Raw genomic sequence first — 14,504 nt, forward strand, 5'->3', positions numbered from 1 at the left:
TTAGTAGAGATGGGGTTTCTCTATGTTGGCCAGGCTGGTCTCAAACTCCTGATCTCAAGTGATCCGCCCACCTCGGCCTCCCAAAATGCTCTGATTACAGGGGTGAGCCACCACACACAGGCATATTTTTCTGGTATTGTATAATATAATTTAATTTTATTGTGGTCAGAGACTGAACATACCCTTGTATGATTTGAATCCACTAAAATTTATTAAGTTTTGTTTTATGACCCAGAATATGATCCATATTGCTAAAATATTCTGTGTGTACTTGAAAAGAATGTCTTCTGCTGTTGTTGGGCATAGCATATTATAAATATCAATTAGGTCAAGGTAGTTGATAGTGTTATTCAAGTCATCTATATCCTTAATGATATTCTGCCTACTTGTTCTGTCAGTTATTGAGAGGGATATTGAAATACCCCTACACAGTTGTAGGTTTGTTATTTTCTCCTTTCCATTTATTTATTTATTTTTTGAGACAGAGTTTCGCTCTTATTGCCCAGGCTGGACAATGACGCGATCTCATCTCACTGCAACCTCTGCTTCCCGGGTTCAAGCGATTCTCCTGCCTCAGCCTCCCAAGTAGCTGGGATTACAGGTGTGCGCCACCATGCCCAGCTAATTTTTGTACTTTTAGTAGTGATGGGGTTTCGCCATGTTGGTCTGGCTGGTCTCGAACTCCTGACCTCAGGTGATCCGCCCGCCTCAGCCTCCCAAAGTGCTGGCATTACAGGCATGAGCCACCGTGCTTGGCCATTTTCTCCTTTCATTTATATCAGTTTTTGCTTCATGAATTTTGGAGCTCTGTTATTAAGTTTTCTTGATGCATTGGCCCCATTATCATTATGAAATGACTCTCTTTAATCCTGATAGTGGTCTTTTGCTTTGTAGTCTACTTTTATAGTAATATAGGCCATCCAGTTTTCTTGTGGTTAGCATTTACATGATAAATTAGTTTCCTAGGGCTAATATAACAAATCATCACAAACGTGGTGGCTTAAACAACAGAAATTTCTTCTCTGACAGTTCTGGAGGCTAGAGGTCTAAAATCAAGGTGTCCGCGGTGTCACACTCCCTCCAAAGGCTCTAGGGGAGAATCTTTCTTTGCCTCTTCCAGTTTCTGGTGGTTCCAGGTGTTTCTTGGCTTGTGGCTGCACAAATGTGGTCTCTGCCTGTGTCTTCACATCATCTTTTCCTCTGCATTTCTTCTTCTCGTCTCTGTTTTATGCGGACACTTGTCATTAGAGTTAGGATCCACTAACTAGGATAATTGAGGATGATCTCATTTCAGGATTCTTAATTTAATTATATCTGCAAAAAAACCTATTTCCAACTAAGGTCACGTTTAGAAATTCTGGGGATTAAGATGTGGACATATGTTTGTGGGGGCCACCATTCAACCCACTATGTGTAGTATATATTTTTTTCATCTCTTTACTTTTAAGTATCTATATCTTCTTAGTAAAGTAGGTTGCTTGTAGGCTGCACGAAGTTTTTTTTAAAATCTAATTTGACAAAGGCCGGGCGCGGTGGCTCATGTCTGTAATCCCAGCACTTTGGGAGGCCAAGGCGGGTGGATCACCTGAGACCAGCCTGGCCAACATGGTGAAACCCCATCTCTAGTAAAAACACAAAAATTAGCCAGGCATGGTGGCAGGTGCCTGTAATCCCAGCTATTCAGGAGGCTGAGGCAGGAGAAACGCTTGAACTTGGGAGGCGGAGGTTGCAGTGAGCCACAGCACTCCAGCCTGGGTGACAGAGTGAGACTCTGTCTCAAAAAAAAAAAAACAAAAAAAACAAAAAAAGTCTAATTTGACAATCTCTGACTTTAATTTTTTTGTATTTAAAAGTAAACATTGTATATATTTAAGGTGTACAACATGATGTTTTGATATATGTATACATTGTGGCTAAGTCAAGCTATTTAACATATGCATTGTCTCAAATACTTACCATTTTTCCTGATGAGAACACTTAAAATCTACTCTTAGCAATTTTCTTTCTTTCTCTTTCTTTTTTTTGAGACATGGCTACCCACTCTGGCTACCCAGGCTGGAGTGCTGGAGTGCTGAGTGCAGTGGCACGACCTTGGCTCACTGTAGCCTCAACTTCCTGGGCTCAGGTGATTCTCCCACCTCAGTCTCCCAAGTAGCTGGGACTACAGGCATGCGCCACCACACCTGGCTAATTTTTTGCATTTTGGTAGAGACAGGGTTTCACCATGCTGCCCAGGCTGGTCTTGAACCCCTGACTCAAGCAATCTGCCCGCCTCAGCCTCTCAAAGTGCTGGGATTACAGGCATAAGCCACTGTACCTGGCCAATTTTCAAGTATTTATTGTTAATAACTATAGTCACCATGATTACAATAGATCTCTTGAACTTATTCCTCCTGTTTTACTGAAATTTTATGTCCTCTGACCAAAATCTCCCCAATCGCTTCACTCCCACCCTCTAGCAACCACTTTACTCTCTGCATCTATGAGTTTAGCTTTTTCAGATTCCACTTATTAGTGGGATCATGGAGTAATTGTCTTTCTGTGCCTGGCTTATTTCACTTAACATAATGTCCTCCAGATTTGTCTGTGTTGTCAAAAATGACAAAACTTCCTTTTTTAAGGGTAAATAACATTCCACCATGTGCATATACCACATTTTCTTTATCCATTCATTTGTTGATGGACACCTAGGTTGATTCCATATCTTCGCTATTGTGAATAATGCTGCAATGAACATAGGAATGCAGATAACTCAACATACTGATTTCATTTTCTTTGGATATATATCCAATAGTGGGATTGCTGGATCATATGGTAGTTGTATTTTTACTTTTTTTTTTTTTTTGAGACCAAGTCTCGCTCTGTCACCCAGGCTGGAGTGCAATGGTGTGGTCTCAGTTCACTACAACCTCTGCCATCCGGGTTCAAGCGATTCTCATGCCTCAGCCTCCCGAGTAGCTGGGAATACCAGGTGCACACTGCCACACCTGGCTAATTTATGTATTTTTAGTAGAGATGGGGTTTCACTATGTTGGTCAGGCTAGTCTTGAACTCCCGACCTCAAGGGAGTCACCCGCCTTGGCCTCCCAAAGTGCTGGGATTACAGGCATGTGCTACTGCGCCCGGCCTGCATTTTTAATTTTTTGAAAAACCTCCATATTGTTTTCCATAATTGCTGTACTAATTTATATTCTTACCAACAGTGTAAGAGGGTTCCCTTTTTTTTTTTTTTTTTTTTTGAGACAGAGTTTCACTTTTTTGCCCAGGCTGGAGTGCAATAGCATGATCTCGGCTTACTGCCACCTCCGCCTCGTGGGTTCAAGTGATTCTCCTGCCTCAGCCTCCCAAGTAGCTGGGATTACAGGTGCGGGCCACCAAGCCCAGCTAATTTTGTATTTTTAGTAGAGGCAGGGTTTCACCATGTTGGCCAAGCTGGTCTTGAATTCCTGACCTCAAGTGATCTACCCGCCTCAGCTTCCCAAAGTGCTGGGATTACAGGCATGAGCCACCACACCTGACCAATGCTGATCATTTTTCTGTATACTTGCTGGTCATTTGTATGTCTTCGGATAAATGTTTGCTTAGGTCCTTTGTCCTTTTAAGAATTGTTTTCTTACTACTGATTTGTTTCCCTTCTCTCAAGATTACTGTCCTGTGCTGCACATTGTTCAATGTTTGAAAACAATTTTCGCTTCTTTTGTCCTCACTTTTAAGTAAAGCAGAAAGATATATCTGGCCCTGTTAGTCCATGATGGCTCAAAGTAGAAGTTGCCATTAGCATTTTTGCCTTTATCCTAACAACAATAGGCAGCACTGATGGATTTCCAGTGGGACTCACATGATCAGAGTTGTTTGAAAATCAGACTGCTTTGTGAAGAATGGACTAAAGGAAAGCAGTTGGGAAGGGGGAAACAGCAGTTCAGAGATTATTATAGTAGTCATGGCATGAGATGATGGTGGTTTGGACCAAAAAGAAGACAGAGGAGAGAGATAAGGAAAGGTAAGATTTATTTAGGAACTGACAGGATACAATTCCCTTTGTGAAGTTCAAAGACTGACTCAATGGCAAAGGTCTCTACTACTGGTCTTTATAGTCTGTGCTAAAAGTTATCTGTGAACATCTGAAAATCCTACAGCAGAAGAGAAGAGTGTAAATAAATGATGTTCTTGCTTCTGGATAGACTAGAGAGAGAATTTTAAACCAATCAGTGATGACTATCTGCAAGGCTTTCACCTTTTCTGTGCTGTAGCTGACACCTCAGTCAGTGATTGTTATGGACTGCATGTTTGTGTACTCCCGCAATTCTTATATTGAAGCTCTAACCCCCAAGGTGATAGTATGTATGTATGTATGTATGTATGTATTTATTTATTTATTTTGAGACTGAGTCTTGCTGTGTTGCCCAGGCTGGTGTGCAGTGGTGCCATCTTGGCTGACTACAACCTCTGCCTCCTGGGTTCAAGCGATTCTCTTGCCTCAGCCTCTCAAGTAGCTGAGACTATAGGCGCCCACCACCATGCCCAGCTAATTTTTGTATTTTTAGTAGAGATGTGGTTTCACTATGTTGATCAGGTCGGTCTCGAACTTCTGACCTCAAGTGATCCTCCCACCTCAGCCTCCCAAAGTGCTGGGATTACAGGTGTGAGCAACCCTGTCCAGCCCCAATGTGATAGTATTTAGAGATACTTTTGAGAGGTAATTAGAGTTTGTTGAGGTCATGAGGATGGGGATCTAATTATGGGATTAGTTCCCTTATAAGAAGGTACACCAGAGGGCTTGCCATCTCTCTGCCATGTGAGGGCTGTTTGCCAGCAACTGACTCTGCCAGCCTTGATCTGGAATTTTTAGGCTCCAGAATTATGAGAAAATAAATTTCTGTTGTTTAAGCCACCCAGTCTGTGGCCATTTTGTTATGGCAGCCTGAGGAGACAAAAATAGTGAGGCTCTCAGCTATAGCAGTCACAGCGATGACTTTTCCTTTTCTTATCTCTTTTTTTTTTTTTTTTTTTGAGACAGGGTCTCGCTCATTCAGGCTGGGGTGCAGTGGCATGATCGTAGCTCACTGCAGCCCTAATGTCTCCGACTCAAGTGATGCTCTTGCCTTAGCCTCCCAAGTAGCACCACCACACCCAGCTAATTTTTAAAATTTTTAGTAGAGACAAAGTCTTGCTCTGTTACCAGACTGGTTTTGAACTCCCGGGTTCAAGCAATCTGTCCACCTTGGCCTCCCAAAGTGTCGGGATTACAGGTATGAGCCACCACACAGGTGGACTTCTTGTATTTCTCATTTGGATGGCAGAATATTTGTTCATGAGCAGTATGGGCACAGTTAAAGCAAGTTTTTGTTTTGTAGTGCCTTTAAAAGATGCTTTAATATGTAATCTTTTTGATAGTGGATTGTTTGCAAACTCCTGTGATAATGTTAATGCATTCACATTAGTGTCAGCTATGAAAAACCTTAACTTCTTGACTTCTACTTAAGTCAAATATTATCTTATAATAAACTCAATGGAGGACTGACATTATGAAGATCTTCTACTGAGTGACCCATAAACAGTTCTTAAGTCATTGATAAATTCTAAGTAAACAAGGTTAATTTTAAAACTTCATTCTAAAGGCAGGTTCTTTCTGTTAGCCTGTTGCTAGTGTTTTGAATTCTCTTGCTTCACTGCTCCAGGATACCTGCTCTCTGATGATAGCCCATTCACTTCCATGGATTAAATAGAAATTCAAAATACAAATTAGGAGAATGGACTCTGGTATGTTGTGAAGTAAGCAGAGTGAGGAGAATTAAAGAGTGATATGAAAATAATTGGTACTGTAAGAGAGGTGCTTTCCCTTAAAAACAAAAAGGGAGGCTGGGCGCGGTGGCTCATGCCTGTAATCCCAGCACTTTGGGAGGCCAAGGCGGGCAGATCGCGAGGTCAGGAGATTGAGACCATCCTGGCCAACATGGTGAAACCCTGTCTCTACTAAAAATACAAAAATTAGCCCCGGGTGATGGCGGGCACCTGTAATCCTAGCTACTCAGGAGGCTGAGGCAGGAGAATCGCTTGAACCCGGTAGGCGGAGACTACAGTGAGCCAAGATCACGCCACTGCACTCCAGCCTGGCGACAGAGAGAGACTCCCTCTGGAAAAAAAAAAAAAAAGATAAGGAAAGCAGGGAATGTACCACTGACAACAGGGTATTTTGACCTATTTTAAGAGGCCAGCTTGAAAACACTTTAAACTGATTCCAAGTAAACTCTCATTTATATATTCACCCATCTATGCAACACATACCTATTAAGTACCTATGGAGTGAAATACTTTGTGCTGTTGGAGATACAAAGATGAAGACTATGTGCATACAGACTCTAAGCATTTCAACATTGACTGGCGACACGACATTTCTAATTAATTTTACAGTAGTGTCACAAGATGAACTAGATTGCTAAGGTGTGTGTATGTATAAAATAGCTGATTAATGGTTTTGAAATAAATCTTGCAAGATGGTGAAAAATGTAGTAAGGCCTTTCCATTCTTACTATTCCGCTGCTCTGATCTTCTGGTGCTGCCAACTGAGCCGCTTTGCATTTCTCCCAACATCCCGGTCTATCTAGAATCAAAGAATATTAATAGCTTTAAAGGACTGTTTCTTACTTCACTTTCAGGATGAGAAAACGGATTCAGATTAGGTTTCACATGACATGCCTGAAGATCGAGCTAGTTTAGTGGCAAAACTGGAGCAGAAACCATCCACCTGAAAACAAAGCACTATGCCTTGTCATCCAGCTGTTAAGTCTTCTTAACTGCTGAGGTTCAGCTAATCATTATTGTTTCCATGAAGTCTTCCCTTACCCTCCTCAAGTAGATAAACTCCCCCTACCAGAGTGTTTTGTTTATGAGTGCATCTCACAGAAACTATTTTTTTAGGACAGGGTTGCCAGCTTGAGTGCAGTGGTGAATCATAGTTCACTGCAACCTTGAACTCGGGCTCAAGCAATCCTCCTGCCTCAGCCTCCTGAGTGCGACACCACCTCAGGCTAAAAGATTTCTTTTGACAGTACTTTCTTCCCCAGTTATTCTATTGGAGAATCTCAAGCCCCAGATAGAGGAATGTATGTCCTGGTCCCTGAGCTCTTTCTGCATATGAGGGCAAAATGTAAAAAATGATGGCTACTGCATTTCACTCTTTGATAAAATATCAGCAATTTTTGTTGGTGTAGTCATTTTCTTCTGAAGTTGCAATTCTCCTAAAGTTGTGTCTGTATTACAAAATCCAATGAATACTTTCCTGTTTTTAACCTTTTTAATATTCCGTGACTTTTTTTCATATGTCCAGTTATTTGCCAAATGTCTAATGAGAACATACTATGTTCCAGACAGTGCATGAGATGATGGGGATGCAGTGGTGGGCAAAACTCGTAAGTCCTATTATCAGACGATAGGACCCAGCAGCAAAGAAAGTCCAGCAATCGCACAACCACATCAAAGCATCATAAATGCTATACTGGAGGAACCGAGGGCACTTAATCTGGTCCATTGGATTAAGACCTAATCTGGGCCGGGCACAGTGGTTCACATGTATAATCCTAGCACTTTGGGAGGCCAAGGCAGGAAGATCTCTTAAAGCCAGGAGTTCAAGACCAGCCTGGGCAACAAAGAGAGACTCCATCTCTACAAAAAGTTTTAAAATTAGCTGGGTGCAGTGGTGTGTGCTTGTAATCCCAGCTACTCAGGAAGCTAAGGCAGGAGGATTGCTTGCGCCCAGGAGTTCAAGGCTGAACTGAGCTGTGATGGTGCCACTACACTCCAGCTTGGGTGACAGAGCTGAGATCCTATCTCAAAACAAGGGAACAAACAAACAAAAAAACCCAATCTGGTTCAGTAAAAGTGAAGTTAAAGTGAAATCTGAAGACTGAGATGTGAAGAAGACTAATTCAACAAGAGGAACAGGAAGGACTGGAGGCAAGGGAAAAACCATATACTTTAGGGAATTTAGATGCCCTCAGGCCTGGGCCACCATGGGGGAAGGCAGGCAGGTGAAAGATATTCCTGGATGCAGTTTTAGAAAAACATTTCTACCATGCCCTTTATTTTTTAATCTATGTCTTACATTTTTTTGTTGTCTTATTCTAAATACCTTAAGGAGTAAAATTAAAAGAAAATCTATACTTTAGGTGAAAATAGTAAACTTTACCCACAGGTAAATTATATGCAAGACACATTATTTCTGTAAGGCAATATCTTGACTCCTGATTAACATCATAAAATAGATAAGGTTTAACAATAGACCAATTGGTAATTGTATCTTCCTTTTATTTGAAACCAGTCAGCTCTAAATTATTCATCCTACCTAAAGAAGAGATATATACATAACCTAAAATGATCAATAACCCATATCGTTTTTTATTTCACTTTAGAATGTGCTTTGTAATTTAAACATTGGTATGCCAAATTTAGGAATTCACTTAAAGCTATGCCACAGAAAGTAACAACCCATGGTACCAAATCTTGTAACCCATCCCATATTGAACTGAAAGCATGTTTTAGGCCAGTATCAAGACTTAGTATGGCCAGGTGCAGTGGCTCATGCCTGTAATCCCAGTACTTTGGAGGCCCAGGTGGGTGGATCACTGGAGTCCAGGAGTTTCAGACCAGCCTAGGCAACATGGCGAAACCACATCTCTACAAAAACTACAAAAATTAGCACGGCGTGGTGGTGCATACCTGTAGTCCCAGCTACTTGAGTCTGAGGTGGGAGGATCCCTTGAGCCCAGGAGGTGGAAGCTGCAGTGAGCAGTGATCGCGCCACTGAACTCTAGCCTGGGCAATGGAGGGAGACCCCACACCACCTTAAAAAAAGCCTCCACTGAGAGTAGCTTGTATCTCTTTCTTTACACTTTTCCACATTGTTTTGAGTTTTTAAAAAACAAGCCATGAGTAGCTTTACTATTTTTCGAGTAATGAAATATTTCTATTTGGAAAACCAAAGAGTAGAAGTAACCTCTTTCACTTCTTCCTAGAGAAGGTTCAGGTTCAGTTTACAGAGTGTGTCTGAGACAAAGTACAGTAAAACAAACAAAACCAGACAGTAGGCTGGGCACGATGACTCACGCCTGTAATCCCAGCACTTTGGGAGGCTGAGGCGGGCGGATCACTTGAAGCCCGAAGTTTGAGACCAGCCTGGGCAACATGGCGAAACCCTGTCTCTACCAAAAATACAAAAATTAGCCAGGCGTGGTGGCTCGTACCTAAAATTCCAGCTATTTGGGAGGCTGAGGCTGCAGTGAGCTGAGATTGGGCCACCGCACTCCAGCCTGGGCAACAGAGCAAGGCTCTGTCACAAAAACAAAACAAAACAAAAAGACAGTAACAAAACATTTAACAGAGCAGTGTAGTATATGTGCTGTCATTCAGGTTTATATAGATCATTTGAATAATGACTATTTTCTAAAATATTTTGAGGAAAATACTAAAATGAAAATATTAAAATTTCAACAACCAATGGAGAATAAAACAGATGTCATAGAACTAGAAAAAAAATTTTTTCACACTTTACTGAGATGATAAATATTTGATACAGATCATTTATTACATTAATTTTCTAACTGTATAAAGGCATGAAGATTCAGTGCTTTTACAATCCAAACTACAAGAGAGCAAGCACATTTGACAGTATCTTCACTTGAAATACTTATATGCTAAAAATATTATATGAAGATTAAGGCAGAATCTTATTCAGAAAATCAACTCACTAGTCCAGTCAGGACACGTTTTTATTTTTTTTAACTTACTCAATAGTTGTATAGAGATGACAGAAATAGCTTGATATTATCAATTACTTCTAGCTATGGACTATTTTCAGATAAACAAAACTAGGGAGATATAAGTTAATGGATTTATACGTTAATGGATTTATACCTTTTTTTTTTTTTTTTTTTGATGGAGTCTTGCTCTTGCCAGGCAGGAGTGTAGTGATGCGATCTTGGCTCACTGCAACTTCCGACTCCCTGGTTCAAGCGATTCTCCTGCCTCAGCCTCCTGCGTAGCTGGGATTACAGGCACACGCCACCATGCCCAGCTAATTTTTGTATTTTTAGTAAAGATGGAGTTTCACCATGTTGGCCAGGACAATCTTGATCTCCTGACCTCATGATCCACCCACCTCGGCCTCCCAAAGTGCTGAGATTACAGGTGTAAGCCACTGCGCCCGCCCGGCAGATTTATAACTCTTTATAGGTGGAAAAGGACTAAAAGAGTTATATCTTAAAACAGAAACTCTTAAATATGTTCTGCCATTGTTAGCTAAGGATGCATAATTCATCAAATACTAACTTAAAATATGAGAAAATAATGGGTGGGCCCTATGCCATTTGTAACTAATAACTGTTTAGTTTGTGTGAGAAATCTGTAACACGATGATGATTTTGGCTATATGATACCTGTTTTCAATTCTTAAAAAAACAAAAGAAACAACAACAAAAAAACCCCCAAACATTCTGATTTTCTTGTTTAAAAAAATTGTTTTCATTTTAATGATCTGAGTTAGTAACAAACAAATGTACAAAATTGTCTTTCACATTTCCATACACTGTGTTATGGACCAAATGAAAACGCTGGACTACAAATGCAGGTTTCTTTGTATCCTTAACTTCAATTATTGTCACTTATAAATAAAGGTGATTTGCTAACACATGCATTTGTGAACACAGATGCCAAAAATTATACATGTAAGTTAATGCACAACCAAGAGTATACACTGTTCACTTGTGCAGTTATGTGTCAAATGCGACTGACACAGAAGCGCAGTTATCCTAGGATATTTCACTCTATATGAAAAGCATCTTGGAGAAATAGATTGAAATACAGTTTAAAACAAAAATTGTATTCTACAAATACAATACAATTTGCAACTTGCACATCTGAAGCAACATTTGAAAAAGCTGCTTCAATAACCCTGCTGTTATATTGGTTTTATAGGTATATCTCCAAAGTCATGGGTTGGGATATAGCTGCTTTAAAGAAAATAAATATGTATATTAAAAGGAAAATTACACTTTAAAAATGTGAGGAAAGCTTTGAAAACAGTCTTAATGCATGAGTCCATCTATATATTTTCAAGTTTTGGAAACAGAAAGAAGTTTAGAATTTTCAAAGTAATCTGAAAACTTTCTAAGCCATTTTAAAATAAGATTTTTTTCCCCATCTTTCCAATGTTTCCTATTTGATAGTGTAATACAGAAATGGGCAGTTTCTAGTGTCAACTTACTGTGCTAATTCGTAAGTCATTATACATTTATGACTTGAGGTCAAATAAGTGGAAATTGGGTTATGATGAAAATGACAAGGGGGCCCCTTCAGCAGCCACTCATCTGAACTAGTAATAAACACCAACACAAACTGATTTTTTATATTAAATTTTTTTTAGATCTCTAAAGGTAGGAAAATCCAATCTTTCTTAAAAATACTTTCCTGGGTTGTGGCAACATGTGCTTTACCTCTTTAACTCTACCTAAAACCTAAAGTTATTTCTACAATATAAATTTCAAACTCCCTGGCAAGGAATGTAAATGCTAACCAGCTAGTTATTTATAGTCATGCGCCGCATTACAACTTTTCAAAGACAGACCGCATATTTGACAGTGGTCCCGTAAGATTATAATACCATATTCTTACTGTATGTTTTCTATGTCTAGATACACAAATACCATTGTGTTACAACTGCCTACAGTATTCAGTACAGTAACATGCTGTACAGGTGTACCATGTAGCCTGGGTACGTTGTGGGCTATGCCACCCAGGTTTGTGTAAGTACACTATGATGTTCGCACAACGGAATTGCCTAACAATGCATTTCTCAGAATGTATCCCTGCTGTTAAGCAACGCATGACTGTATTTAACTTCATACAAAGCGATAACTCATGGATGGCTGTCATAATAACATTTCCACTTTTCTCTAAGGCCTGAGGTTGACGTCTTTGCCTATGCTCTATGGACCAAATGAGAGAAGATGATGCATCTAAACAATAGGGTCTCTTTGAGGCAAGTATCATAGACTTGGCCTCCCATATTATGAAAACCTTTATTGTACTAAAATGAATACAACTGCAAGCAGTTTGAGGGCAACTGCAGTGCCAAAGGAAATGGGTCATTTTCTATGGGAAACGTAAGATTCATCTTAAGGAAACATCTTTGTTTGCTACGAGGCATATCATGAAGAAAATGTGGCTAGTGAATTCAAACATCGACTCCAAGAGCTACCTAAATTAAGGTGGCTTTAAAAAATATTTAAATTATCAATGATTTAGGAACGTAAGCTAGAAGAGTAATATAAAGATGTATATTTACAATGCCACATTAGGAAATGTAGTTCCCTACTCTGCACGTTGGAAACGAAAGACATCAATTCTGTCCAGAGTCAATACTATCATATGGCTGCTTCCTACTCTTCTCCACTTGGAAAATTCATTTTATGATGCTCCCACCATTGATATTCTGCATCTCTCATATGAGTTAGGCAAAATGAATCTAATAGGTTACTTTTGTTTTCAAAATAAACCACCCAAACAGGTTTTTTAAAACTTTCAAAGATGGAACATTTAACCCTTGAGAGAAACTTCCATTACTGAGTACCTAGTCTAATGGCGAGTACAGTATTAAGGATTATTGCTTTTAATAAGATAACCATCAGAAATAAATATGTAAGCTTAACTCAAATACTTATTTTTCACCCAATGCTACAATGTTTTATTCTCAAATCAAATCACGTTACCTTCAATTCTTTGCCGGTTTACTGAGGTTTTACGTATAAAAAGTTGGCCTGTTAACTCAAAAGCAAGACAATAGCAATATCCGCGTGTCTTATTTGGGCATTGAGCAGTAACACTGCTTTCTTGATAGGATTTAAGGCACTAAATGGTGGTAAAATAAACAAAAGGATGATGATTAACTTCTTTAGAATCCTAAAAAAGGAGATAGTTTAGAATGACACTAGTAAATCTTTTTCTCAAACAAATAAGGCATCCTGTTGGCAAACACAAATAAAACACAAGGTCATGTTGAACCTAATACATTCACTGTCTCAGCTAAACTACTTGAAACGCTACCTATCAAACCTAAGAAAGCTACAATAGTGTGTATAAAGGCTGGAAAGGCACCAAAAGGAGAGCTCTACAACTTCCAGTTCTAAGAGTTAAGGAAGCTGTGTTTAACACTGCAAATAGTCTAATTATCAGTTTTATTCTTCAAAATGTAAATGTAGTTAGATTTTTACCTCAACAAGTTAATCAAGTGCTAGTTTAGTAAGAAGTTTATTTTATGAATTAGAAAATTACTGCAGTGTCTAACACAGCCCTATTTATAAAGCTAAACTAATTCTAGTACTGAATGCATATTCTGGATAACACTGAAGCAAATCTGTATGAACAAAAATGGTTACCTCAAGATAGAATTCACAATAGAAATTCAACATATAACTAAGATTTACTGAAAATAACAAAAGGTGTTGTAGAGATGTATCAAACATAATTATAACCACAACATTTTCCTTGTGAAAAATACAACTATCAGTGAAATAAAATGTACAATTGAAAATTTTCCAAAGGAAAAAAACACAGTATAAATGAAAATACTTTTCTTTGCGATAGGGAAAATAGTGTGTCATTGTTTTTTTATCACAATATAATTTGACACAAAAAGCAGTCAGAGAATTGCACCAATTCCACATCCAGTTTCCTGAACATGTTAAGAGTAAAAGGAGTCTGTAAAGCAGAATAGTTTCCAAATTTTGTATTTTAAATTGATGATATTCTCATACAGGATGTCACACCATACCAGACCTCTTTACATAATGTACAGTATTTCTGGTTTTGTGGCCAGATGTGAGTACAAACATACGGTTTCTGCCACTTCTCTGTCATTCTGCTGTTTAGCCAGAGTCAGAAGAAAAAAAAAAATCGTTACTTTAAGTGTTATTTCTCTAGCAATAAAGAAAAATTATACTTAGTGCATGCTTCATCATTTGTCAAAAAATGTTTCTGAAAATATAACTCAAGTTACCCAATGGTTTACAAAATAGAAAAATCATTCATTAGGGTAAAAATGTGGTGGGATTTAGGTCCATTTCCAGAGGACTAACTTCCTTCCTAAAGGCAGCACACTGTCCTTCAGCAGAGGTGGTAATGACAGTTCCATGATGGAAGCGGCCGGCCTGCAGAAGACCACTACTTGACATCTGATTATCTTTGACCACCCCATATCTGCCATTTCATTAGTGCTATAAAAAGATGGGATTTTTGTGGAAAAGTCAGGAACACTTCTGCTGTACATGATTTAGAAGTTCTCCAAATTTTTCAAAGAGGTCCTCCACCCATTTTACATTTTTCATACAAAGTTGAACAATTTCCTCCTGTCCTAAATCTTCATTTTTTTTCTGCACCGAAGAAATCTAAAAAAAGAAAATTGCCAAATTAGCTTATACTTACCACATCATATTTAAGTTCAACTACAAGTACTG

General features: G+C 39.0%; 1 protein-coding gene and 1 long non-coding RNA gene across 5 annotated transcripts in view; one reads left to right on the top strand and one right to left on the bottom strand.

The window, feature by feature from the left end:
• The window catches only part of LOC129484272 (uncharacterized), a 75,369-nt gene that overhangs the window by 41,033 nt on the left and 19,832 nt on the right, over positions 1-14,504 (top strand). The gene's annotated exons all lie outside the window — the stretch shown is intronic.
• The window catches only part of QSER1 (glutamine and serine rich 1), an 81,226-nt gene continuing 77,213 nt past the window's right edge, over positions 10,492-14,504 (bottom strand). For all 4 annotated transcript variants that reach the window (XM_055281990.2, XM_055281994.2, XM_055281992.2 and 1 more), the window contains one exon: positions 10,492-14,435. In XM_055281990.2, coding sequence (XP_055137965.1) covers positions 14,295-14,435 — 141 coding nt within the window. In that variant the 3' untranslated portion in view covers positions 10,492-14,294. The remainder of the gene's footprint in view (positions 14,436-14,504) is intronic.

Source organism: Symphalangus syndactylus, chromosome 6, assembly GCF_028878055.3.
Source record: "Symphalangus syndactylus isolate Jambi chromosome 6, NHGRI_mSymSyn1-v2.1_pri, whole genome shotgun sequence".
Taxonomy (NCBI): Eukaryota; Metazoa; Chordata; class Mammalia; order Primates; family Hylobatidae; genus Symphalangus; species Symphalangus syndactylus.